A 27,415-nucleotide genomic window follows, 5' to 3' on the forward strand; every position below is an offset into this window, starting at 1 on the left:
CATAGGCAAAGCATAATTGACAAAAAATTGTTTGCATGTTTCAATATATACGTATATAATATTTAATAGCTATGGAATATTGTTTTTACAACTCATTCATAATATAGGTTGTGAAAAATGTACATTTGCAGTGTTCCACAACTTTCACTCAATCCTGTTACCTTAACACATTCACCCCTAAAAAAATCATATGTTCAACATGATGTTGCAAATTTTCCAAAGATTATTGTAGTTTGGTTTATTTTATTTTAAATTATATTGTCATATTGACAGATAAATCACTTTCAAACAACCCAATTCACTAATCGAAGTGTCTCTCCCACTTACTCATCGTCTATAAGGCTTTATCCTGTACATAGTATCACAGGGGCTTATCCCAGGAGGCTTAGGGCACGTAGTGGGGTACACCCTGGACGGGGTGCCAATCCATTGCAGGGCACACACATACACACTTATTCACACTCTACGGGCAATTTGTAAATGCCAATTACCCTTATCTGCATGTCTTTTCAATTTACATGGAAGCTACCTAAACAGCCTACCTAAATACCTTTGTGTATTTTCTAATTCTAAGCTTAAAAACCCTGTTACTTATTTATTCATAAAAAAGAAAAAAAGCTTGTTTTTTTGGCAACTTAAAGCAAATATTCTGATTGGTACGTACAATCTCTCTCGTATAAAATATATTTATTAAGTTATTAGATGGTGCGGAATTTAATTGCACACTTATAATCGCTGTTAAACTAATGCACAACGCATATATAGGTGTGAGATCGTGTTTATTAAGTAGATTTCAATTGCACATTCATAAGCAATAAAATAAAAAGCAAACTTTTCAATTTTAAGAAGAACTAATGATTTTTCAGTACATTTTTTATGTGATGTGTGCACAAACAGACAGACAGACAGACAAAAATTCCAAAAAATCATCGTGATGTGTTCTACCTGATGTCTCCCCAAATTATTTTTTCACAAATATCTCCCATGTACAGACACGCCGACTTTACAGTTTTACTAACTGTTGTGAATGTAGTTCACAAGGAAACAGATAAAGGAGTCGTGTCACTGATGTCACTAGTGATGTGTCGTTCATGAACGATTCGTTCTTTTTAAATGAATCTTTAACGTGACTCAGAGGAACGAGTACAGGAAACAGAATCGAGCGATTCTTTCATGAACGACCAGACTAGAATGACTCTTTAAGTCCGAATCGTTTGTTCTTTTGTCACGTGACTCCCATGACGCTGTGCAGTGCAATAGATTAAAAATAACGAACGACTCAGACTAAAAGATATGAGCAGTGAGCTACTCATTCTGTTTATTATAATATGTCCTTCGCTGCATTGTAATATTTTCATTACTGGAACTATAGCCAAAATGTGTGTATGTAGACGTATTGGGGGTCTGTAACATTATATTTTATTTCTGATTCAGACAAAAAAAATATTCCTGCCTTTTGATGAACGAGATTCAAAGAACCGAGTCACTAAAATGATTCAAATTTCCCATCACTAGATGCCACATGACGGCATAAACCAATAAGAATCGCATATGCAAATCAACGTTATTTTACTCGGAAGTATAACAATTGCTATGCGGCGGTGTCCCCCCTCCCACCTCACCCCACCCACCACACACACACACACACACACACACACAGTGTCCGCTTATTGATACTAGGATTGGCTAGAGATTGTTATTGCTGCGATTAATAGCCAATCACAGAGCCTAGACGCAGTAGGCGGGATTGCTCGGAATACGGGTAGGAAAGATATCACTGTGTTTAACTGTAATTGGGATGAGAGAGTGAGAGAAGGAGGGGAGAGAGAGAGAGAGAGAACGAGAATCTACTCTAAAGGGACAGCGGATAAATGCGGAGACAAACATAGACCCAGGGTGTCCGTATGGATAGATGCAGAGACAGCTAACCTGATCGGGAGAAAGATCTGTTTGTGAGTGAATAAAGGTAGGCCATGTTCAGTAACAGTGAATAATCTTCAGTTAGATCTGATGCTTTAGTTCTGTCCTCTAGCTAGCGCAGCTAACGCGGGCTAGCTCCTGCCCTGGCCTCTCCCATCCGGTAGTCTAACGTTAAGTGCGGCACTCCTCTATTCACTTTCTCTGTCACACTGCTTAGAAAATAGCTTCATACAGTTTTATTAGTTGAAATGCTGAGAATGGTGCAAAGCTGTGTGATGCTGCTGTGGTAGTAACGCGTTTCGGCCTCAACAGGGGAAAAAAAACAAACAGGCAAATTCTTGTTATCTCAGAATAATTCATAAATAACGTGTCAATAAACGGGAAATGGATTGACATTGTTCCTCCCTGACTGCAGTGTGTGTTACTGTGTGTATAATAATGTAGTAATGAAAGACTTAACGCTATCCGCAGTCACGACCTCCTGAACCGAATTTAAAGCAAATCTTTTTTTTTTTCTGTCTTTATATTTATGTACATGTAACTCTGTGTCTGTCTCTCTGACTGCCTTCATTCATCTGTATTTATATGTGTCACTAGGTGTGTTCATGTCCAGCTGTCTATGTTTAGCTCGTGACTATTTGTCTTTATTATTACATGTTTTTAAATGTATTCATCTGTCTTTATACATGTCTAACTTCTAATCTATTTATATTCATCTGTCCATCTACCGGTCTTTACTCATGTCTGTCTATCTATCATTCTGTCTAATCATCTGTCATCAATTTTTATGTTAGTATTTTTACCCTCGCTGTAGTGTTCTTGACGTTATATACCGTTTATAAAATAATGCAATAATATAAGACAACAATATCCAGAGTCATGACCTACTGAACTGAAGCGAAAACATAGCTCTTGGTTTTTCAGTCTTAATATTTTTGTAACGTCGGATCTGTCTATTTGTCTTCATGTCATTATCTGTCTAGCAATCTATTTTTAAATGCAATGGCTCATCAAGGTTGCATTGTATTTCTTTTATTTTTAATCACCTGTGCCCTTTAAAAAAAAAAAAAAAAAAAAGATTATTTCTTGTGACTCGTATGGTTTTTATATACACTACAAAATTATATTTCTATGATATATCTGCCTATTAACACTTTCACCCTAGTCATCACCTCTTTGAAGATTTTATATCATTTGAATTGTTTTTGAATATCTCTTTTCAGTTTGATTTAGGTTAGTATAAGGAAATAATGTGAAATTATTATTATTGTTGTCGTTGTAGTTGTTGTTAATAACAATAATAATGATTTTAAGAGCTTTCATTAGTGTGAATGCGGTCAAAATAATAAGGCTGTGCCTCATTGTTGTGTTTTACTGCTGCTGTGAAATGATTTTGTGTTGTCCGATTTTAAAGTTCCTGACCGTGTGGACATCCGTGGGATTATTCAAGGTAACCTGCTCTTAAATTTAGGTCAGGCTAGGTTAGCCTGGAAGCTGTACAGCTTGTAACCTTAGCATGTGATCGTAGCTGTGGCCAATGATCCAAGACTTTTTTTGCAGCATTTGAGGATAGACCGCTGGATTTCTGCCTAAATAAACTAGATGAACAAATTAGTTTAAAATACGAATATATTCCAGATCTGATTTTAAACACTGTAATTATTTATTATTATATTTATTTTTCTTTACAGATTGGACCTGATCACTGTGACCGCTCAGTGTTCTTTATCCAAACATAAGAGATTACAATCTAGAAATCCACACAAACAACAGGGTAAGTTAGACATTTGCATAAATAACACAATAATTCCTGTTTGCACATTATTTCTGAACTACGTTCCTTTTTATATTGTGGTGTTTGTTTGTCTTCTATATTTTTTTTACTATTTATTTCCCCATCTTTTTCTTGTCAGGCCAGCCATGAACACGCACGAGTCAGAGGTGTACACGGTGGCGCCGGAGATGCCGGCCATGTTCGACGGGATGAAGCTGGCAGCCGTCGCCACCATACTGTACATCATTGTCCGATGTCTGAATCTGAAAAGCCCCACTGCCCCCCCGGACGTCACATACCAGGACACAGCGCTCAATCGCTTCCTGCTTAAATCCTGCCCTCTCCTGACCAAAGAGTGAGTGTTGTGGGTGGACGCTTTCATCCTTAAATGCATCCTACATAATTCATCACAACTGTGTTACTCAAAATAAGATTCTATACAGGCTGTCCCCATACATAGGTGTGTGTGTGTGTGTGTGTGTTTGTACGTGTGCATGCACTGTGTACAAGTGCGCGTGTCTTTATGTGAAAAATATACAGTATATTACACATACACACATATTTAGAATAAAGTCTGGCTCTATAAAGAAATAAGAGGTGGTGCAAGACTTGTCTTTTTAGATTTTTTAGTTGTATATGTTTATCACATCTGCATTATTATGTACAAAAAACATTACAGAAGAATATTTGCATGCATGTAAAGAATATATTACATGACTGACCAGTTTTCAGTTGGAAATGAACAAAAAAAAACCTACAATTATTTTTATCTGAAAAATGGTCCGTTGTGTAATGTGTTGCTTTCTGTACAGGCAGAAAATGTTCTTTTGTATTACTCTTATTTTATTTATTAATTGTATGAATTGTTGTTGAAAGTAAAAAATATTGAATATTGGGTTTGTACATAATAATACAGACATGATAAACATGTATAACAAGTTAGATCATGGATATTATGGTGCCTGAAGTAATCACCTGGATTTATCCAAGCTTAAATAGTTAAGAGACTTCCACTGGATAGTTACTGCAGTGATTATGGTTTAGCCATAAGAAAACCACATCTGATGGAGGCGAGGGGGCATCAATTTGCTAGAAAGCATAAAGAATGGACCGAAGCGCATTGGAAAAAGGTCATGTAGTGTGATGAGTCCAGTTTTACCCAGTTAAGAAAGTGATGGGCACGTCAGGGTAAGAAGAGACATGGGTGAAGAAATGCACCCATCATTCCTAGTGGCTATTGTACAAGCCTGTAGGGACAGTGTTATGATCTGGGATTGCTTTAGTTGGTCAGGTCTAGGTTTTTAAAAAAATCTACAGACTGGGCACTTTCTAATAGGAATTAGAATAAATGGTGACGCCCTAATACGATAATATCATGATATTTAGATGACGATTTGACTTTTGTAGGCACAATTTTATAAATATTTGGCTTCAATATTATTATAATTTTTTAGATTTTACAGTTCTAAACGAACTTTGCCAATGGATTGCTTTGTGAATTGTTTAGATCATGCCACTTGCAGGATTATAGAGGAACAGCAACATTTTTAACTCTGCAAATGCAAACATATATAAAATCTTTTAAAAAATGTTTTAATCGATTTTGTAGTCAGTCTGCTGATACATGAATCGCCACATGAAAGAATTGTGATACATAACTGAATGAATATTATCTTCTCCCATCTCTAATTTCTAAGTTTGTTTTTATACAAGTTGATTTAAACACTTCTATTAAATATAATACTTTTATAATACTGTGTTTGATGGGTCATAAGAAGTTGATAAATTTGCTGTAGTAATTTGACTGTGAGGCAAACCTCAGTTTAATATGAAAACGCTTGTTCTAATACTTAAGCAGGTTGGATAACAAACACTTTATTTATTTATTTATTTTTTAATCTGTATTTGTTGATATGATAATATTTTCTGTCAGGAGACTGTAAGGGTATATTTATCATTTTCGAAGGAGTCTTGTTTTAACTTTGCAACAAGTAGAGGTAACCATGGAAACCTGAATCAACAGGAAAGCTTTTAAGATATTATCTCTTTAGAAGATAATATATCTTTTGAATTTATCAGTAAGGTCCTTATATCAGTAGTTTAGTAGTGAAAATTTAGCTGTAGACAAACAAATAAACATTTTGGGAATGTTAATTTCTTTCATACTCCGGCCATGTGTTCTTAAATGCTAATCACCTGTAATTCAACAGGTATAGCTACGGCACTACTGATTTACATCAGTAAAAACATTTATATCTACTTTAGTAAAAAACTCATAGAGAGCCTAGACGACAAAATGCGGAATAAATGTCGATAGGATGGCTCGGCCTGGAGTACTTCTGTCTTTATCGAAAGGCTAGTTTTCTCGTATTAATTTATTAAAGTATTTAAACCAGACAACTGAAACGTGTATAAAACGTCAGTAATGCTAAAATTTAAAGCTGATCGATCAAGGTCCACATTATTGACATACCTTTTTCATTGAACGAAAGAGCTCTGGAATGATACAAATAAAAAATAAAATTCCATAGCTTTTTGTAAATTTCATATAATAAGTCCTACAAAGAAGATTATTTGAATATACTTGATAAATATAGCTTGCTCCCTGAGAGTTTTGTAATGTTTAAACTGCAAAGGGTGTAATGTAGGTGTGGTAGTGTTGCTGTAAGCGCTTTGTAATTCAAAACACACATCATCAATAACCTTGTGTTTGCTTTTGTACAAGCGGAAATATTCACATAGTCAAGATAGCTCTGTTCAATGTTCTAACCCTGTTATTATGATTGATTTACATTTTTGTTAACACTGGTTTTGCGTATCTATTGCCTGTGTGTTTTCTACCTTGCTCCCACTTAGTTCATTAGCATGAAGAGCATGTGGCTGACTCTTTTATAACCTTAAATCGCCACTTGTTATGTAATCGTTTGTTTCCTGGCACACGAATCACGACTCCCTGAGTTGAAAGATCAATCGATTCAGCAGCCAGCGTGCCTCGTCTCTCCTGCCATAAAGCTCATGTGACCGAGCCATTTCAGAGATCTGTCCAGACGTCGTTCTGTATGATACAGAAGCCCTGGATGTGAAAGCAAAGAGCACAAACTTGTATGTGTCTGGACCTTTGAACACTAATTGGCCAGTCGAGCCAGCGTGGCACTGCTGTTCATCTGCCTCCTGTGTGCTTATCGTTTATTTATTACTGCAGTTTAGTGATAATAGCAGAGGAGAGAAACAAAGCGCTTGGGGAAACATAAACACAAAGCAACCGAGTGTTTTATATAGCCCTAATTGTCTCTGAGTTTGGCAGTATTCATGAGCTGCTTCATCCTGTTTGTTCCTGTCAGGATAAACTGCAGCTAAATTTACTCATCTGATCAGTACTTTAGTTAACTCACTCACTCATCGTCTATACCACTTTATCCTGTATCCAGGGTTGCGGAGACCTGGAGCCTATCCCAGGAGGCTTAGGGCACAAGGTGGGGTACACCCTGGACAGGTTGCCAATCCATTGCAGGGCACACAGACATACACACACTTACACACCCATTCACACACTACAGGTAATTTTGGGAACGCTAATCAGCATAACCTACATGTCTTTGGACTGTGGGAGGAAACCGAAGTACCCGGAGGAAACCCACCAAGCACAGGGAGAACATGCAAACTCCATGCACACAGAGCAGGGAATTGAGCCTGGCTGGGAATAGAACCCGGACCCTGGAGGTGCAAGGCGACAGTCCTAACCACTGCACCACCGTGCAGCCTACTTTACTTAACTGTCATCTTTTTTTTTTTTCTTTTTTTATCTTTCTAATTAGTCCCTGCTAGAGTTTCCGTTCACCAAGCCCCATAAATGCATTTTTCGTTGCTTACTGATAATCATGAGACATGCCTTAAGAGAACAGTAATATCACTTCCTATATCATTTCTTATAGTTTATGCATTTATAGCATTGTGCCTCAGAAGAGTGTTTCTACCATTTCACCAGTTTCATAATGTGTAATAAATACAGCAGTGTTATAAAACAGATGTTAATTAAGGATTATGTACTTGAATAGGTGCTGGCTTCTCAGGAGCTTTAGATAAAGAACGAGTCTAGTTTGAGTAGTTGGCTTTTGTATTTTCAAATGTTAACTCTTAACAGCAACAGCATGTCACGAACAGCTAACCCAATTCCCTGATGATTTTTTTTTCAGCGCACTTTTGCTTTTTGCTCCATTTTCCATTCACAGTGATTGGATGTACCCATGTTGTGATCATCAGTAAAGTACAGTAGAACCTTGGATTACGATCATAATTTGTTCTGGAAGTAGGCTCGTATTTTAAAACACTCGTAAATCAATGCGAATTTGCCCCATAAGAAATAATGGCAACTCAAATTATTCGTGGCACAGCCCAAAAAAATAAATACATAAAAATATTTAATACAAAATATAAAGTAAAAATAAAACAAAACCTGTACTTCATCTTAAAAAGTACAAATCTTGACAGATAAGTGTTTCCATTTATGCGCGCAGGCACTATGATTGTATATATATGTGTGTGTGAAGCTAAAGTAAGAGAAGAAAAGGAATCGGAGCCTTCTCCTCTCCCTCTTCTCATATTACACTCTAACCCCTCCTCCTCTTTTATTTGAGTTTCTCTCTCACACACACACACAGACGTTAATGGAAAGACACATAATGGCAGGCTGATACAGAGTGACAGAAAATGGATCTTTGACCTCTCTATTAAGACTCTTTACACGCGTGCACACACGTGTGTTATAGTAAAACGGTACACACGAACGGTACACACAAGCAGTACACACACGCATTTAAACATATAATAAAATATGTTTTACAAACACGCACACATGTGGTCACAGTGTTATAGTAAACAGTACATGCATGCACGGATGTTGATTATACCAATGAGAGATGCACATTAAGACCCAGCAAGGAAGACGATTACCCACAATTCTGCAGTGCAAGAGAAAGAAAAACCATTCGCTCCATTGTGATCATGTGACGCTCTGTGTCAAAACGAGAAGCGCATGCGAATACTCGGTACTCGTAAACCTTGTTCGTCAAAATTTATTAAAAATCTTTGCTCGTCTTGCGGAACACTCACAAGAGGTTCGACTGTATTCTAAATGGAACATGGCTGTTAACCCTACTGTATATAAGTCATATTGTGGTATTATGACATCACTGTAATATTGTACATGGTTGTACTGGTATGAAGCTTAGTACTGAATCAGAACGGTTTAAAATTAAGAGATGCACGATGGATTAAGGTAGTGTCTGTCTTAGCCTAACACTGGCATGCAAACTTAACAAGAAAAGCCTGTCTGGTGAAACAATCTGCGAAACCTCTGTGTTTACTTGTCTGCCTCAAAGATTGAAGGCAGCTTGTTTCACAGCAGTTGCATGTGGACATCACCATTGCACAACTGTTTTTTTTTCTTTCTTTCTTTCTTTTCTTTTTTTTTTAAATATCCCCATAGCAACGCCTGTAAGCATTTAGCCACAATACAGCATTTTTCCCTTCCCCCCACAGCATAATACCATCTCGCATTTTTTTTTTTGGCCATGATCTTGATGTGATCTTAGTGTGTTACACCTTTCTATAGCTGGCCTTTCTGTTCTTTATTCTATTTTCATGCAATCCAGTTAAGAAGGCCTTGCTGTCACTGGTGTCGCATTTTCGTAAGGGCTCTGCATGCGAAGCAATAAAATCTAATAAGGAAGTAGAGCTGACAGCAGGCCACTAAACAAGGAAATGGTAATGATTAATATAGTCCAGTCGCAGTTGCCATACAAGTCCTTGTGTAAAATGTTCCATTTGAAACAATAACATATTAGATATAGAGTATTAATATAAATGTATTACTGTCTTTAAATCTTTATCAGATTAGATCATTCGGACTGTTTTACATTTCAGTAAGATGACTGCGATGCTGCTGAGGAAATACCCACCTATTTTTTAATGTCCTCTTAGAAGCACGTCACACATTGATTTGTCATTGATTTATAGTAAATGCTTGGCGGGTATCAGGTAATCTACAGAGTAATTAGTAGTCACAGATCATCTGTGAGTCATAGTACGAAGGCGTATCGATGATTGATTAAATCATGAATGGTTCCCTATATCAACATACCGTCAGAATGTGCTTCTGTTTAGGTTTAGTGAAGCGATGCTATTGTTTATTCGTGTAATTTGACTCTGTCCTGTAGATACATCCCTCCGCTGCTGTGGGGAAAAAGTGGCCATTTACAGACAGCTCTGTATGGAAAGCTGGGCCGGGTGAGTTCACCACACCCAACTGGCCTGCGCAAGTATCTGCCCATGCAGGATGGCGCCACAGCGACCTTTGATCTCTTCGAACCTCTGGCGGATCATCAGAGCGGAGGTCAGAGTACCATGGGAGTATGCTTTCTGTTCAGGCTGCATGAAATGCTAATTCATCCACAGGATCTCTACTACTGAAAACAGATTAAGGGCTAATGTAAAAAGGAACAAAAATCTATCATGAAAGGAATGCATTAGGCAACTGACTAAGTAGATAGTTATGCTAGAAGGCAAAGCTCAGAGATGCGGACCTTGCTGTGTTTCTCCTACTTGGTTATGTCTGACAAGTTTGACCAGTTTTAAAACTGTTCAATGCAAATTGCAATATATGTTAATGTAAAATGGTCCAAAACATTTCCAATATGCTTGTGAAGGAATGTAATAAGGCTAAAGGGATAAAAAATAAAATGACTCATTATCTGTAATTCATAACTAGCTAGCCTTAATAATTACCATTGCAAATGTTATGATAAAAGAAACAAAAAAAAAGGCAAAAAGCCTTCTGGGTGAATCTCCCCTATAATGGTGGTTAAGATTAGGCAAAGATATTTTTGAATATTTTCAAAATATTTTGGTCATGGTATAATACATATATTATAGAGGTCAATATAAAACCTTCAATAAAATCAACTTGTGCATAAATTGATGCACACCTCACAAAATGAGGTACCATATTGCATAGCCACTGTTTAGTTAGAACATTGACCTAAAGCAGAAGAAGAGTCTCTACAGTATTACAGCGGGTGAAGCATGAAAAAAGGTGTCACATTTGCATTCTCTGAGTATCGCTGAGCTAATCAAGCTTGTCCTGACCAACATGCAAATTGCTTGCGGTCACATCTTCTTGTCGCCTCTCTCTACAGCGGACGTCACCATGGTTATCTGCCCAGGCATCGGGAACCACAGTGAGAAGCACTACATCCGTACTTTTGTGGATTACTCGCAGAAACAAGGCTACCGCTGTGCCGTGCTCAATCACCTCGGGGCCTTGCCTAACATTGAGCTGACGTCCCCTCGCATGTTCACATATGGTATGTTCTGTAAAACATTCTTCTAGCCCTGTAGACTCTGTAAAACATTCCTTATTCCCTTAGAACTTTAACCTGACTTTAGATCTTTTACTCCTTTACAATAAACACAAAGCAACTGATCGAGGCTAATTCTGGCAACAATACAGTAAATTACTTAAGAAAATGGCCAAGTTATTTACCATTTGTTTGGTTTCGTATCCCTACAAGTGTTTTATGGGGACTATCTAGATTTCTGAATTTTGTAAAGCATTTTTTACGAAGCACTCACACACAATATACATACTGTATACTACGAATAATTCCTCAATTATACACAAATACTCAGAAAATACAACAGTTGTTTTGGTAACCAGGAATCATGTAGTTTGTACACATTTCTTTTCCACACTCTGTAGGCTGCACCTGGGAGTTTGCTGCCATGGTGGGATACATAAAGAAGACATACCCCCAGAGCCAACTCATCGTCGTGGGCTTCAGTCTCGGTGGCAACATTGTCTGCAAATTCCTGGGGGAGAACCATGCCAATCAAGAGCGCGTGTTGTGCTGCGTGAGCGTGTGCCAGGGTTACAGTGCATTCAGGCAAGCTAGAGTTTCTTTCTGTGAAATCATTTGAAGGCCAGTGTGGTTCCACAGTAGGACTAGAAGATTCATTAATTTGCACCAATGCACAGTGATTTAGAACATTGTTTTTGTGTCTTACTGGAGTCTCCATAGTAGTAAGATATAATACAGTAAGCCAATCTTTTTATAGCTGGTTGGCTTATATTTCGAAATTATCTTTTAATTAATCTTTATTTTCGCCTTTTTGAATTCGGTTTCAGGAGGCAGGCCCAGGCGGCACGGTGGTGTAGTGGTTAGCACTGTCGCCTTGCACCTCCAGGGTCCGGGTTCGATTCCCGTCCAGGCTCGATTCCCATCTCTGTGTGCATGGAGTTTGCATGTTCTCCCCGTGCTTGGTGGGTTTCCTCCGGGTACTCCGGTTTCCTCCCACAGTCCAAAGACATTTGTTGTAGGTTAGGTTGATTGGCGTTCCCAAATTGCTCGTAGTGTGTGAATGAGTGTGTGAGTGAGTGTATGTCTGTGTGCCCTGCGATGGATTGGCACCCTGTCCAGGGTGTACCCCGCCTCGTGCCCCAAGTCTCCTGGGATAGGCTCCAGGCCCTCGCAACCCTGAATACAGGATAAAGCGGTATGGAAGATGAGTGAGTCATGAATGAGTGAGGCAGGCCTTGTGAAGAAAAACGCAATACAAGGGGTATCTCTGCCTGTCTGCTTGTGTGGACTGGTGCCTATGAAACCTAAAAAAACAAAGTTTGTGTTTGTCGTTATCATGGCCTCAATGCTGATGGTCCTTTTGTGTCTGTCAAGAGGCTTGCCTGGTCTGTCTCCATCCCAGTGTAGGTGTTGCAGCCATGGTGCTTGTTAAGCCTAGTAGAAGAAGCCATACTGTATACTGTATGTCTCTTAGTACCAACAGAGGAGAAGGTGCAATGCCGGTGCTTATCAGGACCACTGACTGAAATATCAATTGTGTCTGCACAAGGTGAAGGAGCCTCTGTGTCTCAGTTCTGAAGGACAAGGCATGGCCTTACAGTCACAGGATGGTATTGATGCTACTCAAAATCATATTAAAACAGACGTATTTATTAACATACACATTTTCATTCAGTCGATTGTATAACTAGATGCACCGTGTTTTTGTTGGTTAATTAAGGAGCTGTAGCTTGCTTTCTATAAAGCTTGTCCTGTTCAAGGTCACAGGAGGCCCAGGGGCCCAAGGGAGTTGGGGCACAACAAGGGGTACACCCTAGTTTGGGTGCGAGTTCATCACACTGTAGCTGTAGTTATTTTTTTATATCCCTACCAGCTGTGTTTACTTCATCAGCCTTTCAGCTAAAATGTATTGTGGCTAAGAAGCTGTTGCTTGGTTATTGTTAGATGCGTGGGTTTTATGGGCATGCTTTCTTATTCTCACATGCGTAGCACGTCTTACATCCTACAACTGAGTGACTGCATCATAATTTACTTCATATGTAAACGTGTGTGTGTATATATATATATATTTAGTAATATATATATTATGTGTTGTAAGTGCTGTAACTCTAAACACCTTTGTACTGGTGAACTGCTTTACTTACCATGAGCTCAGCTGAACTGTTGTAGACTATCAGCTGATATTGTACGTGTTTATGATTTACAGCACCTCCAGTCTTTCTAATCTATGACTCTGCGAAAGCCTGAATTATATTGTTTCTAAATGAACACATCATCCCTGTGCACATGGCTGATTTAGAGTGTTTTTGTGTTTAGGGCTCAGGAGACCTTTCTACAGTGGGACCAGTGCCGGCGCTTCTATAACTTCCTCATGGCTGACAACATGAAAAAGATCATTCTGTCGCACAGGTAGAGCTAATCACTGTTGTCTTCTGTTTCGTTGTTAAGAGCAGGTCTCCCTGGTATTTGGAGTCACTGAGCTGTTTTTCATCTTTTTATTTTTTCCCACAGGAGCAGTCTGTTTAGAGGAGGCTCTCCTAAGGTGATAGATGCAGATCTGAGACGCCTTTACACTGCCACCTCTCTCATGCAAATTGATGACATCATCATGAGGTTTCTGTGCTGCTTTGTACATTTCAATGCCTTATGTAGATTATTTGTAACAACAATGCACACACATTGTAGTTATGTTTTAGAGATAATTGAACATAGAGAAATTGATATTAAGTGATCCAGGATTATTTGATCCACACAACAGCTAAAATCTATTAATGCATTTGAAAGATTGAGGTCAGATGAGGTAACACAAATTGTGCACTACAAAGTCAATGCATCATATTGTGTTTTATATATTAAAACCAAAATGATACAGTTATACAGAGCTAGAGCAAGGCATACAAACTTTTTAGTGTTCAGAGAGACAATTAACAAGTAAGTGTATAAATATTGAACAAATTCTAAATGAAAATCCAAAACAGATCTATAAAAAGTCTTTAGTGGAAATGAAGTGTACAATTATATCACACAATTTCTAATAGAATCGTTTCATTATTAAAATCCTAACATCAGATCTGCAGACCTTTATGTAATTCGGATAAAATGCGACATGCACATTTTAACATGTGCGCATGCCGATATGGGCGAGTGCTTTAATGGCAGATGAGTCAAGAAGCATGTGAATAAGGAATGACTGACAGCTGTGCAGGTGTTGTGAAATCTCAATTGTTAAGACAAACTGACAGCCCCACCCCATTCCCCCTCTTCTTACACAATGAGAATTCTTTATTATTATTATTATTAGTAGTAGTAGTAGTAATAATGAAGGAATATTAGTAAAGCTGGGCTCAAATGTGTCTTACTGGTCTTTTAATACCTAAGCAGGGGTGTGCAGTTGTATTGTAAATTGTATATAAGTAGACATTTTAGTCATATTCAGTAGAAATGGCACAAGTATTGTGAAATAAGACAAAATGAAAAGTTGAATGCCTATATACAAAATGATTTCTAGTAGAATAATATATAAAAAAAACAATAATCTACCTAACTTTTTTAAATTAATTAACTAATTGTTTATTTTCTAGAAAGTTCCATGGACACGATTCCTTAAAAGAGTACTATGAGAAGGAGAGCTGTGTGCACTACATTCACAATGTGAGTACTATGTAAGATTATATAGTCCAAACCTTGAACCTGAATTTGTTTGACATTTCAGTTATTTTGATACACATTGTAATTGGGATTTAAACTGTGATATTAAATGCTACCTCTATGTTTAAATTGTTAAATGTAGAGGTAGTTCCTGACTTAAAAACATTCAAGTTATGAATTTCCGCAGATACAAATGGACTGAACTTTCGTAGATGTGAACAAATCACAGAAGAAGCTTACATGTGTTATACACCTAAACACATATCGTAAATATTGTGCATTGGATAATAGATACCAATATTTCCAATATCTATATATAGAATATTATTTGTATGTAAGTAAATATATATAATATCTAAATAAGGTCATGTGGGAGTCAATCTCACCAGTTTCAATGAATCAGTCCGGGAGCATAATGATAGAAAATGGCTCTTCTGACTGTGAATAATCCTAATTTTAAAAATCTTTAACAAAACAAAGTTTACAGTCCAATACAGTGAAAAACAGCTCTGTGACAAAATGATGTCCGGGATTCCCTTCACGATCAAAAGACGCAGAGACAATACTGTTACAGTATGTTTCACATATGTGAGATTTATTTCCAAAAGTGTGGTTACAGTTTTTGGCCACATGATGACAGTGTGGGGAAAGGGGACAGAGATTTAATCAAGTGGATTGGTATGCTTTATATTGGAAATTCGTGTCAGACGTGGGAACAAATCTGAGTTATGAACATGGTCCGAACTTGTTCGTAAGTCAGGGACTACCTGTACTGTTTTGTATTCAAACATATCAAGGTTAATGACAAACAATTGGACAAATGATCTCAGTATATATCTTTAAAAACAAACTTAATGACAAACTCTACACAGATTCTTGTAAATATTACCTGTAATAAATTGCAGTCTTTCTTTGATTAAATAATTTCACTACTTTCTTGTTTTTTTGTTTGTTTTTGTTTTTTTAAATCAGCTGCTTTGTGTGTGTTGTAGGTTAATGTTCCGCTCTTGCTGGTAAACTCTGCTGATGACCCACTCGTACACCAGTCTCTTCTCGCCATCCCACGCACACTCTCAGGTACTGCTGCGCTTCTCAACACACACTTCATTTCACTAAATGTACACTTTTGTTGGTAACGTGCAAAAAAACTTGGATTTTAGTGTACCAAGACGAATAAAATTCTCAAGATGTTTTTTACTTAAGTCAGGTTTCCTAACATGTGGTGCTGCCTCTAGGGGGTGCACAAGGCAAAATATTGTAATAGCAAAATAAAAAAATTATAATAAATAATAATGATATTAATATTAAATAAAAAATTCTAAAATAGTCTAATGAATACATAGCCAGTTCACCAGATATACATCCAACATCAGTGAACTTTGTGCAGAGCTGCACTCGCACCCCTCGCATTAGGCATTCCATCAATATTATTGTGGCGTCTGGCTATAAGGATTAGTTTTTAATTGCTCACACAGAGCTAGCCAGGGGAATCTGCCATCAGGACCAGGTCTGTTTTTAGTGAACATGCATTTTTTAAATCTTTTGTTTTTTTTCCCCTTTCTTTTTCTTAAAACAATTTTCTGCAAGGCCCAAGTTTTCTAACCACCCTCAGACACCCTCAAGTTACCTTGTTTTGTGCATGACTGTTGCAATTTTTAATACACAGTTGCAGTGCTTTAATGTTTTGTGCATGCATGTTGTCTGAATGTCTTCCTTTAATCGAGTTTGTTAGGCTTTGAGTGTTCTTATTAATATAAATTACAATTGAAATTTTTCTGTATGATTTAACATTTAACAACAATTTTTTTTTATATTGCAGCTGATGTGAATTAGTTGCATTCACATCGCATGTTAATTTAATTGTATTGTCTGTTGAGGACCTTAACATTATTATGGCTCTTCCAGTTCCCAAAAGGGAACAAGTTTAACCTTTAATACAGCCGAACATGTGCTTTGTTTAGGTTATTTTTTAAAGGGTGTTGGCAGGGAACTAATGGAATGTAAAACACTAAATGTATTGTAAAATGTATTTTGAAAAAGTGTTCATTCATCCTGTACATTTTTAGAAACTTGCAGAATTTATGCTTTAGAATTCTAAATCAGGGCTCATGACTTGATGCTTTTCATAAGACACTTTGTTCCCTCCTTAATTCGTCATCATTCTGTACATCTTACTGCTGTGTGAACTTAAGATTTCTTGCCTAAGGTTGAAAGTTTTATTTACACTTGGGGTGTGTTTAGTTTATTTTTGTCTTCAGGAGATTGCTTAATGAGGGGGTTGTAGAACAGGTCGTTCAAGCTTCCACATCAGCCGGAGAACATTTTATCCAGTTTAACATCAGTTAATTAAACCTCAATAAATGTGGTTCTTTTTTAATGATGCTGAGGTATGAAAATGGAAAAAACAGTCAGTTCTGAGAAGAACAAAAGATTAAGCAATTAGGTAAAATAATTCCAAACACATATTAAAATAGACCAGTGTGATATACAGTAGGTTTAAGATTAGGTTTATTCCTGATGATTCCTGATCAAAACACAGATCAGAAGTGATTTATTAAAGACAGTGATCACACTTTTGTTTCCTAATAAACAAAAAAAATGCTAGAAGTAAATTATTTTGAATGAACAGATATTGTGTTATAAACAGATACAAATGACAGGATATGATAAAAAAAAGTGTGTGTGTGCATATATATATATATATAAATTTATTTATTTATTTATTTTTATCCATCATCCATAATGACTTTCATCTTATTTATATTTTTACTTTTTATACATTTGATTAGTTGACTTGGACTTGAGGTTTGAACAGTTTCGACCTGGTGATCTTCCTGCTGAGCTACCCCTGCCCTAGTAACTGCTTCGGTTGTAAAATAGCGTACTCAGTTCTTTTTATTTCGGGAAAGTTGAAATACAACCAACTAAATCAGTAAGATGATATCACAACAGGTGCAAATGAAAATAACCTCTGCGCAGGCACAGACTCGCCAGTACAATCCAGTCACTTAAAATTGTAGGTTCATGTACTGAAGTGTGAAGTAACCCCCTCCCCTTTTCCTCTCTCTCCCTCTCCAGAAAAGAAAGAGAATGTGATCTTTGCCCTCACGCTGCATGGTGGCCACCTGGGCTTCTTCGAAGGTGCCGTTCTCTTTCCACAACCGCTCACCTGGATGGACAAGGTCATTGTAGGGTACGCCAACGCCATCTGCCAGTGGCAGAAGCAGAAGCCTACATGCCAAAGCCAGGATGACCAAGCCTCAGGAGGCACATGCCTGAACACTGATTCCTAAACTTTGACCCATGCCCTCTGTCGATTCATGCCCATTCTCCACCAAACCACTCAGATCTTTCTGACTGGTCTCATTGTATTCACAAAAAAGCATCTTTATGATCAGTAGTAGAGAAAATGTTTGATATGTAGGGGATCACTCACATGTATGCTGGCACATAGACGTTAGAAAGGATGATATCAGGGCGGCGTTATGCATATACCATATTTTCTAGACCCAAAGATGCTAATACAGTGATGCTAATATAGACTCATATATTATATATAGGGGTGGCCCAAAAGTCTGGATCGTTATGTGAAATTTGATATTTTTCTTTTTTTTTTACATCCAATATAACTAACTAATAGAAAGTTGAATAAAGACACAACACCAGACTTATTCCTGTTCTTCACGTAAGGGTGAAGTCAGTGGTCTATCAGCATCAGCCGACAACAGTCATTGCAGTAAAGGAAGAAACCATCTCTACGTGTAACACGATCAGTTCTAAAAGGTTATAAAATTCCCGAACCCCAAATATACACAGGTACTGTAAAAGAGGCATGTGTCAAATTTATATATTTATGAATAAATGTTTTGGCTATGGATTTACACTTATGGACCACCCAGTAGTTCGCATCAGACTAATTATAGTACATTTGTATAAGTTGTTATTTTTATTTATTTTTTATTATTATTATTATTAATGAAAAGGACCTTAGTGTGACACTAACATAACGAAAAGCTTTCAGTATATGTATGGCACCCAGGGGAAGGAACATTTTGACTTTTAATACTATATATGGTAGACTTTTCTGATCTACATATAAAATTAAAGCACTTTAAAATCATGTTACCCCTGAAGAAAAAAAAAAACATAATTTAAAGATCCAGGAGGAGTATTGGAACATTTTTTCTGTAAGGAAATCTCACAGCAAGATTTTACCAAGATCTTAAAACAATGAGTCGATTTCTGCACAGATTTGCAACTTGTCTAGAAAATATGGTACACATTGTAGTTCAGTCAAAATGTGTCCGTAAATGCACTGGCCCTAGCGTTTGTAAAAAAAAAAAAAAAAAAGAAGTTAACTTGCAGCTGCTAGAGAGGAAAGCCTTCAGCACAAACAGCTACTGTAGACCGACGCTACGCTACCACACTGTACATAACACTGACGGAACGAACCGTTATGCAGGCACTATGTGCTTATGGCGAAGACAGGCGTGCTGCTGGTGCCTCTACTGTGCTGTTAAACCTGCTCGCTGGTCTGTCGATGTTTCAAACAGACCCAGTCAGCGCTTGTGTTATATTTGTTAAACTGTGTTATTCAATCTGAGGTGGAAAAAAAGACTCCGATAAGAGTCATTGTAGCTTAAAGCCTTTTTTGTTTTAAGCACTTTATATTATTTTTGCCATAATATTCATTAGTTAGTTAAAGGAAGTTTGAGAATGCAACCAGAGACTGTATCATGCAATGCAGCAAGAGGGAGAGATGTCCAGTATGACCTCTCTATGACTCGATGATTAATCCTGTTCACCAAATCCTAATGTTCCTCTCATGTTCTTTCAGATCATTTTGAGCATAGCTGTAGTGGTGTTAAGAATGTGCAGGGGATTGCTTGGAGTTGGATTCTTCGAATCAGAGTAGGAAGTCCAGCAGGAGACTGCATAGGTCTGTGAAAGCTGGTGAATTGCAAGCATTTGTTTGTTTCTTTTTTTATTTGTGCTTCATGCCTGTTTTTTTTTTTCTCCCGTCGTCGTTTGTAAAGGGAACAAAACGTAAACACTGGCGGAATTACTGAAAGAGTGACTTCCTGTTCCAGTTCTTTAGCATGTCTTTGTATATTTGGAATAGATGGACATAAAACAAAAAGTGGTAGATTTAAGTGAAGATTTTTTTTTCTTAAGGAAATGGTTTAGTAGAAATTAAAATGTTCAGCTATGATACTATTCTTGCTAGCAATTAAAAGATGGACTAAGCTAACAGGTTATTATTGTGCAAATGTAATCCATGACAAGCATTTTAGTGAGTTTTATGTTGTCTTCTTGTGTACCTCTTGGGCACCTATAGAATCCCCCAAAACAGTTTGGTTACTCCAAATTGCCCCTAAGTGGTGTTGCCCTGGCATCCCATCGAGTGTGTATTCCCATGCCTTTCCCAGTGTTCCAGATCCACCATGGCCCTGACCAGAACAAAACATAAAACATGCCCCAAAATATAATTTCTCCAAGTTTATTTACAAATCAGATTGTATGTATTTTCATAGTAGTAAATCACCACTAACGTGTCAAGGAAGTTACTGTTTTTAGCTTTGTAACAGAAACCATGTAACCAAGTCTGTCTAAATACCAAGCAATTTGACATGCTTTGAATCCAGCCTGCACAATGATTACCTGCTAGTTGTAAGCTTCCATCAGTTCCCTGGGTGTAATTGGATGTGACTGAATTACTGAAGAAAATGAATGTTGAAGAGAAGAGTGATGATGTAATGGCTTTCGAGCTTTTATTTCGACAGTTCTATTGTTATGAAAGAGGACGAAGTTACAAGTTAATTAGAATTGCAAGTTGCAATTCAGTTAGTAGAGCACAGATGCCACCTGCTGGTCTTCTGGAATTTTTTTCCTTTGGTGAATCTTCATCAAACCTCCTGCATATTTTCTAGTATTAATATTTTGGTTGGGACCTTAAGCTTAAACCTCTTGCAGTACAAGAAAAAAAGTAACACGCTTCTGATCACTTTTCCCTCAATTCTTATATTAGAAGGATCTTGATCAGGGTAAATTGTTTTGTTCGTTAAGTATTGAAGTACACTGAAAAATCTGAATTATCCGAGAAAACCAGCATCATTCTGCTTAATGTCAGTTGATGCAAAGCCTTCTGCCTCTCTGAATGTTTTTTAATTTTTTTGCACAAAAAAATGCAACCTTTAAATGTATCACTTTGAACGTTAATTTTTGTCCTTGTATTGTATACATATATAATCTCCTGTTGTTGGTTATTTACTCATTTGTTGGGAATATGATGTACATGAATTGACTATTGGTGTGTGATCATCAGCACATTTGATTCTGAAAACCAAAATCAGACAAACATGTAAAGAGACATAGTGAAAATGGATTCTGTAGTTTATCTAACAGGGTTTTTTTTTTTTGCAGTCATTAGCAATAACATCTGAGGTTAGTTTTTTCAGTCATGCCAAACTGCGGGGCCTAGTCCAGAAAAATAAAAAGCGTGTAAAATTAGGAGTGTAAAATCACAATCCTGCTGTTCTCACAAAGTACGGTGCAGTCCACAATCATTTACAGCATCGACAGAGCATTGGTTGTTCCCATATGTGATTTGTATTTATTAATCTGTTCGCATTCCCAGTAACCCACTGCCCACTTGAAACGCTATCAGGTGGAAATCCGTACCGCAGTACAAGATCATTCCATAATTTACACAGTGCAATTTGACTAGGTTTATAGAGTTGATCAGTGTATTCACAGTGCTGTGTGTTTGATAGGTTGTTTGTACCCATGACTATCACATTCCACCTTCATTGATCATAACACTTCAACCTAGTTGTGTGTATGTGTGTATTTTTTTATTATTATTATTTTTTTGGGGAAAAAAAAACAATGTGTGATTAAAACATTGGAGTAAATATAGTTAACGTGTTCAAAATAAATTATTTTCTTGAATAAATACTTGTATTTTGTTTTTTTACGTGATTAGACTTTTATATATTGTTAAAGAAATATATTATACATGGTGTTTGAGTCAAACATTTGATATGGTGCAAGCATTTTAAAGAAAGCCGTACGTGCATGAATGACGATCCAAGCCGAGGTGACTTGAAGCCCATTACAGTTCCTGCTCTCGTGAACATTTAATGAGTGGAACTCCTGATGCTTGAAAATTGACAGATGACTTTGCCTGTAGGAACTGTACTGTACACACAATCATTCGAACACCATTTGCACATTACAGGATCTCAGCTGAAAGTTATTACTGAGTTATTGCAAGGTCTATCCTGACCTCGCTTCTAGGCATTTCCACAACTTTAAGCCATTCCTGGGAGGCCAGGATTTTAGGTTTGAAGCAGGCGGTCTGATCATGGCTCTGGCATACTGAGATAGCTTTCTACCTTGATGTAGCCAAGTACTAGTGAAACACTGGGATAAGTGTATTAGTGTAGCGGCTGATTATATAGAGAAATAAAGGGAGTTTTTACTTTCATTACCGTTTTATTATTCTGTGCAATCCCGGTTTGATTGGAACGCCCCTCGTACTACCACAAATAATTTTTGATTTTGAAATAGGGGCAGTACTGTATAGTCGATGGGAATTCAGGACCAAAAGTTCTCAACTACCTTTGACACATTATGCTACAGCAGAAAGTTTTCTTATTATTTTTCTGCTTTTATATATGTCATGAATAAATATGAGGGGTTCCTTGTATAATTGAACTGTTTCCAGATTCAGCAAAGTTCCCATTGCCCCTGTGGAGATGGTCTCCAAACACCTCTTGAGAAACACCAAATGAGTACTGTTCCTAATGATATTGTTGCATTGTGTTGGCTATTTCATTTGTTCTTAAAAGTTAGTAGGACTGGCATCAAATTAAAATTACAGGTGTTCATTTATATGCATTGCCATTTTGGCCATTCACTTGATGATTTAAAATGATGACAAATATTCATTAGTCATATTTTATTATAAACACTGTCAAATCATGAAACCAGTCAAGAAGAACAACACCATTCAAACAGTACATTAGCTTAAAACCATTTCATTGTAGTGTATGTTTGAGTATATAAACAGTATGTCTTAAATTTGTTTAAAAAAAAAAATTATAATGTAGGGTTAACAGTCATATTTTCTGTATTAGTGTAATGCTTTTTTACTTTTCCAAGCTACATACTACAGTAACAGTCATTAACTCCATTACCTCAAGTTTCTTTTAAACCCACACTAATTTTTTGTGTATTATAACGCGAGCTCATGTTGTATACGGTTGATATTTTTTCCTACAGTTCATTATAACTCTTCTGTCAAAAATATAAACATCTTTTTTTCCACTTTTTCATATTCCCTAAATGACTCGCATCATTATCTGGCATATACTACGTCAGCCAGTCTAGCATGTGCGTCAACTTGAGTCATTAAAGAGCTGTGTCTTCAAAGCCAAACAGCTTGTTTGCGGTCTCTTTGCCATCACAGGTAGGACCTTTCCCATTAAAGTCTGGGGGGAGGATTTCGGCACTGAAGTCTCTGAAGTAAGCGTCCAGCTCGTCACCATGAACTAAAACCTGAGCATGAAGTAAAGAAGAAATGAAAACTATTATTACACCTCAAGGGATTGCCTGCTCTGTCTGTGCTTTTGGGGTTTCCTCTGGGTACTCTGGTTTTTTCCTACACTCCAAAGGCATGCAGTGTATGCTGATTGGCATTTCCAAACTGGCCATAGTGTATGACTGCATGTGAGGGTTTGTATGTCTGCATCCTTACTTCTTACATGAACTTCAAATTCTACCAGTCAGAAGATTTTTCAGCTAACTGAAAAAATATCATAAAAATAAAGGCCCCTGCAATTGAATAATTAATTCCGATTGGTCATCGGACTGCGTGAATTAATTCTGAATAATAGTTGCTGTGAAAGGAGTGTCACAGGCTTATATTAATGCAGTCATTCTTATAGTAGTGACAACTTACACAGGAATAAATAATGAAGGTGCACAAAAATGTGTAAACATATGGGTAATTGTTGCCATGAAGATTTTTTGTGAGGAGATATTTTGAATTTAAAGGTTAACTAAGAGGTATTAAATGAGTTCCTGGGAGGCCAGTGTTTAAGTTAGGCATGGCTCTGGTGTACTCAACTTTTTACCAAGTACTAGTGAAACATTGGGATAAGTGCATTAGTGTGGCAGGGGACGATTCAGATAAAATAAAGGTAGTTTTTATTCTCATAACTGCGTTCTGTTATTCTGCACAATCAAAAGTCCCGGTTTGATTTGAATACCTCTCATATTTAAACATTTTGGATAAAGGTAAATAAAACATCTTTAAAGACTTTGTAGGATTTTTTAGTAATTTAAAGTGTAATCTGGGAAGTTGTAGCATTTGTTTACTGATACACTTTTAAGTGATTACATAGTAACATGAAGCGAAAGTGAATGAAAAAGAAGAAGTTTTTAGTTTCATTAATCAAGCCCTGAACACAACTGAAAGTGTTGAGTGTAGGTGTTAATGCTAGAACAGGGGACTATAAAGTTGCTTTTCGCTACTTTTGGACTGCAAAGGACATTAAAAACACCACGGTTTACTCACCCTCTCCAGCAGTTTGCTTTTCATGAAGGATTTAGCCACGTTGTAAGTAGTTGTGAAGTACCAGGGCTGGTGAATCACATGTACAGCCTTGAAGCGTGCAGGAAATGAATCCTATATATACAAAGGGGCTGAAAAAGGTTCTGGCCAGGACATACTATACATATCTTCTTCAAAAGTTTCACATTCACTTCCACAACTTGAAAATCCCATACATGAGTAGATTACCTGTAACATGTCCACCATCTTTTTCAGATCGGTGTGTTTGATGCCAGCGGCATGCTGCATCGTAAAGCCCTTGAAGTTTTCAATAAGTACAAATCCATTGATCTGAGTCTCCTCATTCTCCAGAAGTTTCTCCAGGATGACACAGTATGCCCTCAGAGTCTGTTATGATAATGACAGATAAGACATAGACCAGGCTATGTTAAAATGTTAGCAACAAACACTACATTACAAGGACTAAGAACATTTATAGCTGTTAGCAAGCTAGCATGTATCATGCATCTTTTTACCTCTGAAAATGCCAGAAAATCATGTTACAGTGGGAAATTAAATTACAGTGAAACTTGGTTTATATAAGGTCTGCTTGTGTTTTGGAAATAGGAATTAGATACCAATTGCTGCATAGACCTGACAACACATGTTTAAATGGTCCAAGCAGTACCATTGCACTGGGTTCTTAAGGTAATTATACTACAAAAAAAATTATCCGACCAAAGGTGGACTAGCTGAATGAATTATTTTGGATGGAAATTACAATAAAATATGGTGGCGAAAAAACTGCTAGAGTTTCAGTGGAAGAGATGTTAATGGTAAGGAAATCTCTTATCTTACCCGGGACATGTAAGGTATTCGGACTGAGGGTGATCAGTTTGATCTAAAGATCTTACCATCACTAGTTGAATGTAAAAACGTTTTAACCATTATATTCAGTTAGAACTGCGAGGACCTGTTAAATATAGGCAATGCTGGTCAATGTGTCAGTGACATCAGCCTTAATAGAAATGCAATCTAAATCTATGGCTTGTTTTACTCTGTATAAATTCCTGACATGACTGTCAATGATCATCAAAAAAAGCTTTCATTACACCACTCTGTGTACTTCCCTTTCAACCATTGGTGGAGCTGTTGCACTTGTTTCCACACAAAATATCCCAAACCACTTTAAAATATTTTTAGCAAGGCATTAACTGATTTTTAGCAAGGCATTAACTGGGTGCCAAGAATGAATCCTTATATTGATTTATTTTATCTCTGAAAGACAGCAGAGGCTTAGCAGGCCTTTGACCGAATCTGTGTTTTGAGTGTAATTAGTGTTTCGGACACATACTTCATCAAAGGTGACCTCTTCCAAATCCCAGTTCTCTATGTTGAAAAGCAAGACCACACGGCCACCTTTGTCACGGGTGCTGAGTATTTGTGGATAGCCAGACTCGATGGTACTGCGCACTGCCTCAGGGGTCAAATTCTCAAACAGCTCGGGGTAGTCACGTCGAAAACGTACATAACCTGGTGAAAATAATTAAGAGAAATACAGCATGAACTGTTTGCACACAAGAAAAGGGTGCCAGTTTGGTGCTTTTTAGCGCAGACACACATACACACACACACAGGCAAGACAATAAGTTCAGTGTCTTCTTTTGTTTTGTGCCTAGTACACTCTCTGAAATGGACTAATTAACTTCACCAGCAAGTGTACAGTATGTTCATGTTCAAATTCTTTAATGCGTATGCAGAACATCTGATGTGTGTAAAAATCTGAGGCCTCAATGTCTGTCTTGTCTGCCTCACCATTAAATGTTCCAGGTTTCTGGGAAAATAAAAGTGCCCCAGTTACACACAAAGAGCCTTTGTGAATGCCCAATTAAGCCAAATATTTTTTTTGATAAGCAAAGCCCAAAGATAAAGGGTAAATCAGCACAGTATGTTACACAAAAGCAGTAGTGTGCAGTAACCAAATGACAATGACAATCTATCAGATATGAGAAACCCAGGAAATAGTTTAACCACCCTTCATGAGCTCGTATGCCCTGGCCACATCGAACTTCCGTGCACGGATGAACCTCAGGAGAAGAGAATCTGGTTTGTCCCCGAATTTCTCCTTCACGCCCATGAATAAGTCGTCCGTATTCTCAGCATTTCCACAGATAAGGTCTCTCAGCTCCTTTACTGCAGACGTTCTCTTCTCCACTGTCTCGTTCAACTCATCCTTTGCCTATTAGCAAAGAAGTTAGATTTACATGTTCTTATCCAGATATTAAGATGGTGTACTGTAGGAACCTTTTAAAACATTCATTTTCATTAAAAATGCCCCTTGTCCAACTGCCATTGCAAATGAATACTGCCATTCCAAATTAATACTAATTAATACTAAGTTATTGTAGTTTGCCACTAGAAAACTAACTTACATTTGACAGGAAGAAACGAAAGAGATTTCAGTACTGGCAGTAGTTTTTCAACAGCAGATGAACATAGCTAAACACAATGTGCCATTTAGCACGTACTGTACATTTCCACATTTTCGGGTGCCACATAATTTATAATAATACAAATGCTGAGAAAGTCTTGGGGAGCCAAGAACCAATGCCTAAAATAAGGGAATTAGACAGTCCTGAGAGGTTAACCACTATAAAATCACACTATTCTTACGTTCACATTACAGTATTTATGTATTTCACACTAGCATAAGTACCCTTTATTGATGGGAAAAGAGTTTGAAGATATACTGATAATCAGTGATACTATTATTTCAGGTTAAAGCCCTTATACTGTACATGTCTGCCTGCAACAAAGATGACCTTTTTTTTTTTTCAACTGTAACATCATACATTTTTGTTTGGCTATTCAGCAGGTCCTGAATTGCGAATAAAATCATATTTTATGTCATTTCGGATCACCCTATGCATTTTCCAATAAAACCAAACACAATCACAAATAAATACCTTCTGTACTGTGTGATCAGGTAGCTTCAGACATGGCCCAAACACTGGCCCATGATCCTTCACAGTCAGATGCTCAAGTTTAGAACGCAGAGCCTGCTCATCCTCTGAGACCATGCGGAAAGTTCCGGTCTATTTCACCAACACAGAAGGACATGGTGTTACAGTATGCAAGCTTTGTGTAAAACAAGGAGAT

General features: G+C 37.2%; 2 protein-coding genes across 3 annotated transcripts; one reads left to right on the plus strand and one right to left on the minus strand.

Moving 5' to 3' along the window:
* Window positions 1-1,798: 1,798 nt before the first annotated feature.
* Window positions 1,799-18,856, plus strand: abhd2a (abhydrolase domain containing 2, acylglycerol lipase a). Of its 2 annotated transcripts, none has more exons than XM_053513216.1 (11): window positions 1,799-1,966; window positions 3,612-3,694; window positions 3,839-4,049; window positions 9,910-10,085; window positions 10,888-11,055; window positions 11,451-11,634; window positions 13,366-13,458; window positions 13,561-13,662; window positions 14,631-14,700; window positions 15,690-15,774; window positions 17,776-18,856. In XM_053513216.1, the coding sequence occupies exons 3-11, from the start codon at window positions 3,841-3,843 to the stop codon at window positions 17,988-17,990; spliced, it is 1,302 nt and encodes a 433-aa protein (XP_053369191.1). In that variant the 5' UTR covers window positions 1,799-1,966; window positions 3,612-3,694; window positions 3,839-3,840; the 3' UTR covers window positions 17,991-18,856. The 2 variants fall into 2 exon arrangements, with proteins under 2 accessions (XP_053369191.1, XP_053369190.1); XM_053513215.1 differs by having other exon boundaries at window positions 1,800-1,966; window positions 3,834-4,049.
* A 4,279-nt stretch (window positions 18,857-23,135) lies between these two features.
* On the minus strand, window positions 23,136-27,344 carry rlbp1a (retinaldehyde binding protein 1a). The gene is made up of 5 exons (XM_053513460.1): window positions 27,223-27,344; window positions 26,291-26,495; window positions 25,611-25,789; window positions 24,506-24,664; window positions 23,136-24,391 (listed from the first exon to the last, which is right to left on the minus strand). The coding sequence occupies exons 1-5, from the start codon at window positions 27,334-27,336 to the stop codon at window positions 24,257-24,259; spliced, it is 792 nt and encodes a 263-aa protein (XP_053369435.1). The 5' UTR covers window positions 27,337-27,344; the 3' UTR covers window positions 23,136-24,256.
* Between the last annotated feature and the right edge of the window lie 71 nt (window positions 27,345-27,415).

Source organism: Clarias gariepinus, chromosome 15 (genome assembly GCF_024256425.1).
Source record: "Clarias gariepinus isolate MV-2021 ecotype Netherlands chromosome 15, CGAR_prim_01v2, whole genome shotgun sequence".
NCBI classification, from domain to species: Eukaryota; Metazoa; Chordata; class Actinopteri; order Siluriformes; family Clariidae; genus Clarias; species Clarias gariepinus.

Coding starts and splice junctions, on each gene's coding strand:
- abhd2a (XM_053513216.1), top strand. CDS start 3,841: ATGAACACGCACGAGTCAGAGGTGTACACGGTGGCGCCGGAGATGCCG. Junction 11,635..13,365: donor CAGGGTTACAGTGCATTCAG/GCAAGCTAGAGT, acceptor TTTTGTGTTTAG/GGCTCAGGAGACCTTTCTAC. Junction 15,775..17,775: donor CATCCCACGCACACTCTCAG/GTACTGCTGCGC, acceptor CTCCCTCTCCAG/AAAAGAAAGAGAATGTGATC.
- rlbp1a (XM_053513460.1), bottom strand. CDS start 27,336: ATGGTCTCAGAGGATGAGCAGGCTCTGCGTTCTAAACTTGAGCATCTG. Junction 24,665..25,610: donor AAGAGGTCACCTTTGATGAA/GTATGTGTCCGA, acceptor TTATCATAACAG/ACTCTGAGGGCATACTGTGT. Junction 24,392..24,505: donor AGATGGTGGACATGTTACAG/GTAATCTACTCA, acceptor TTGTATATATAG/GATTCATTTCCTGCACGCTT.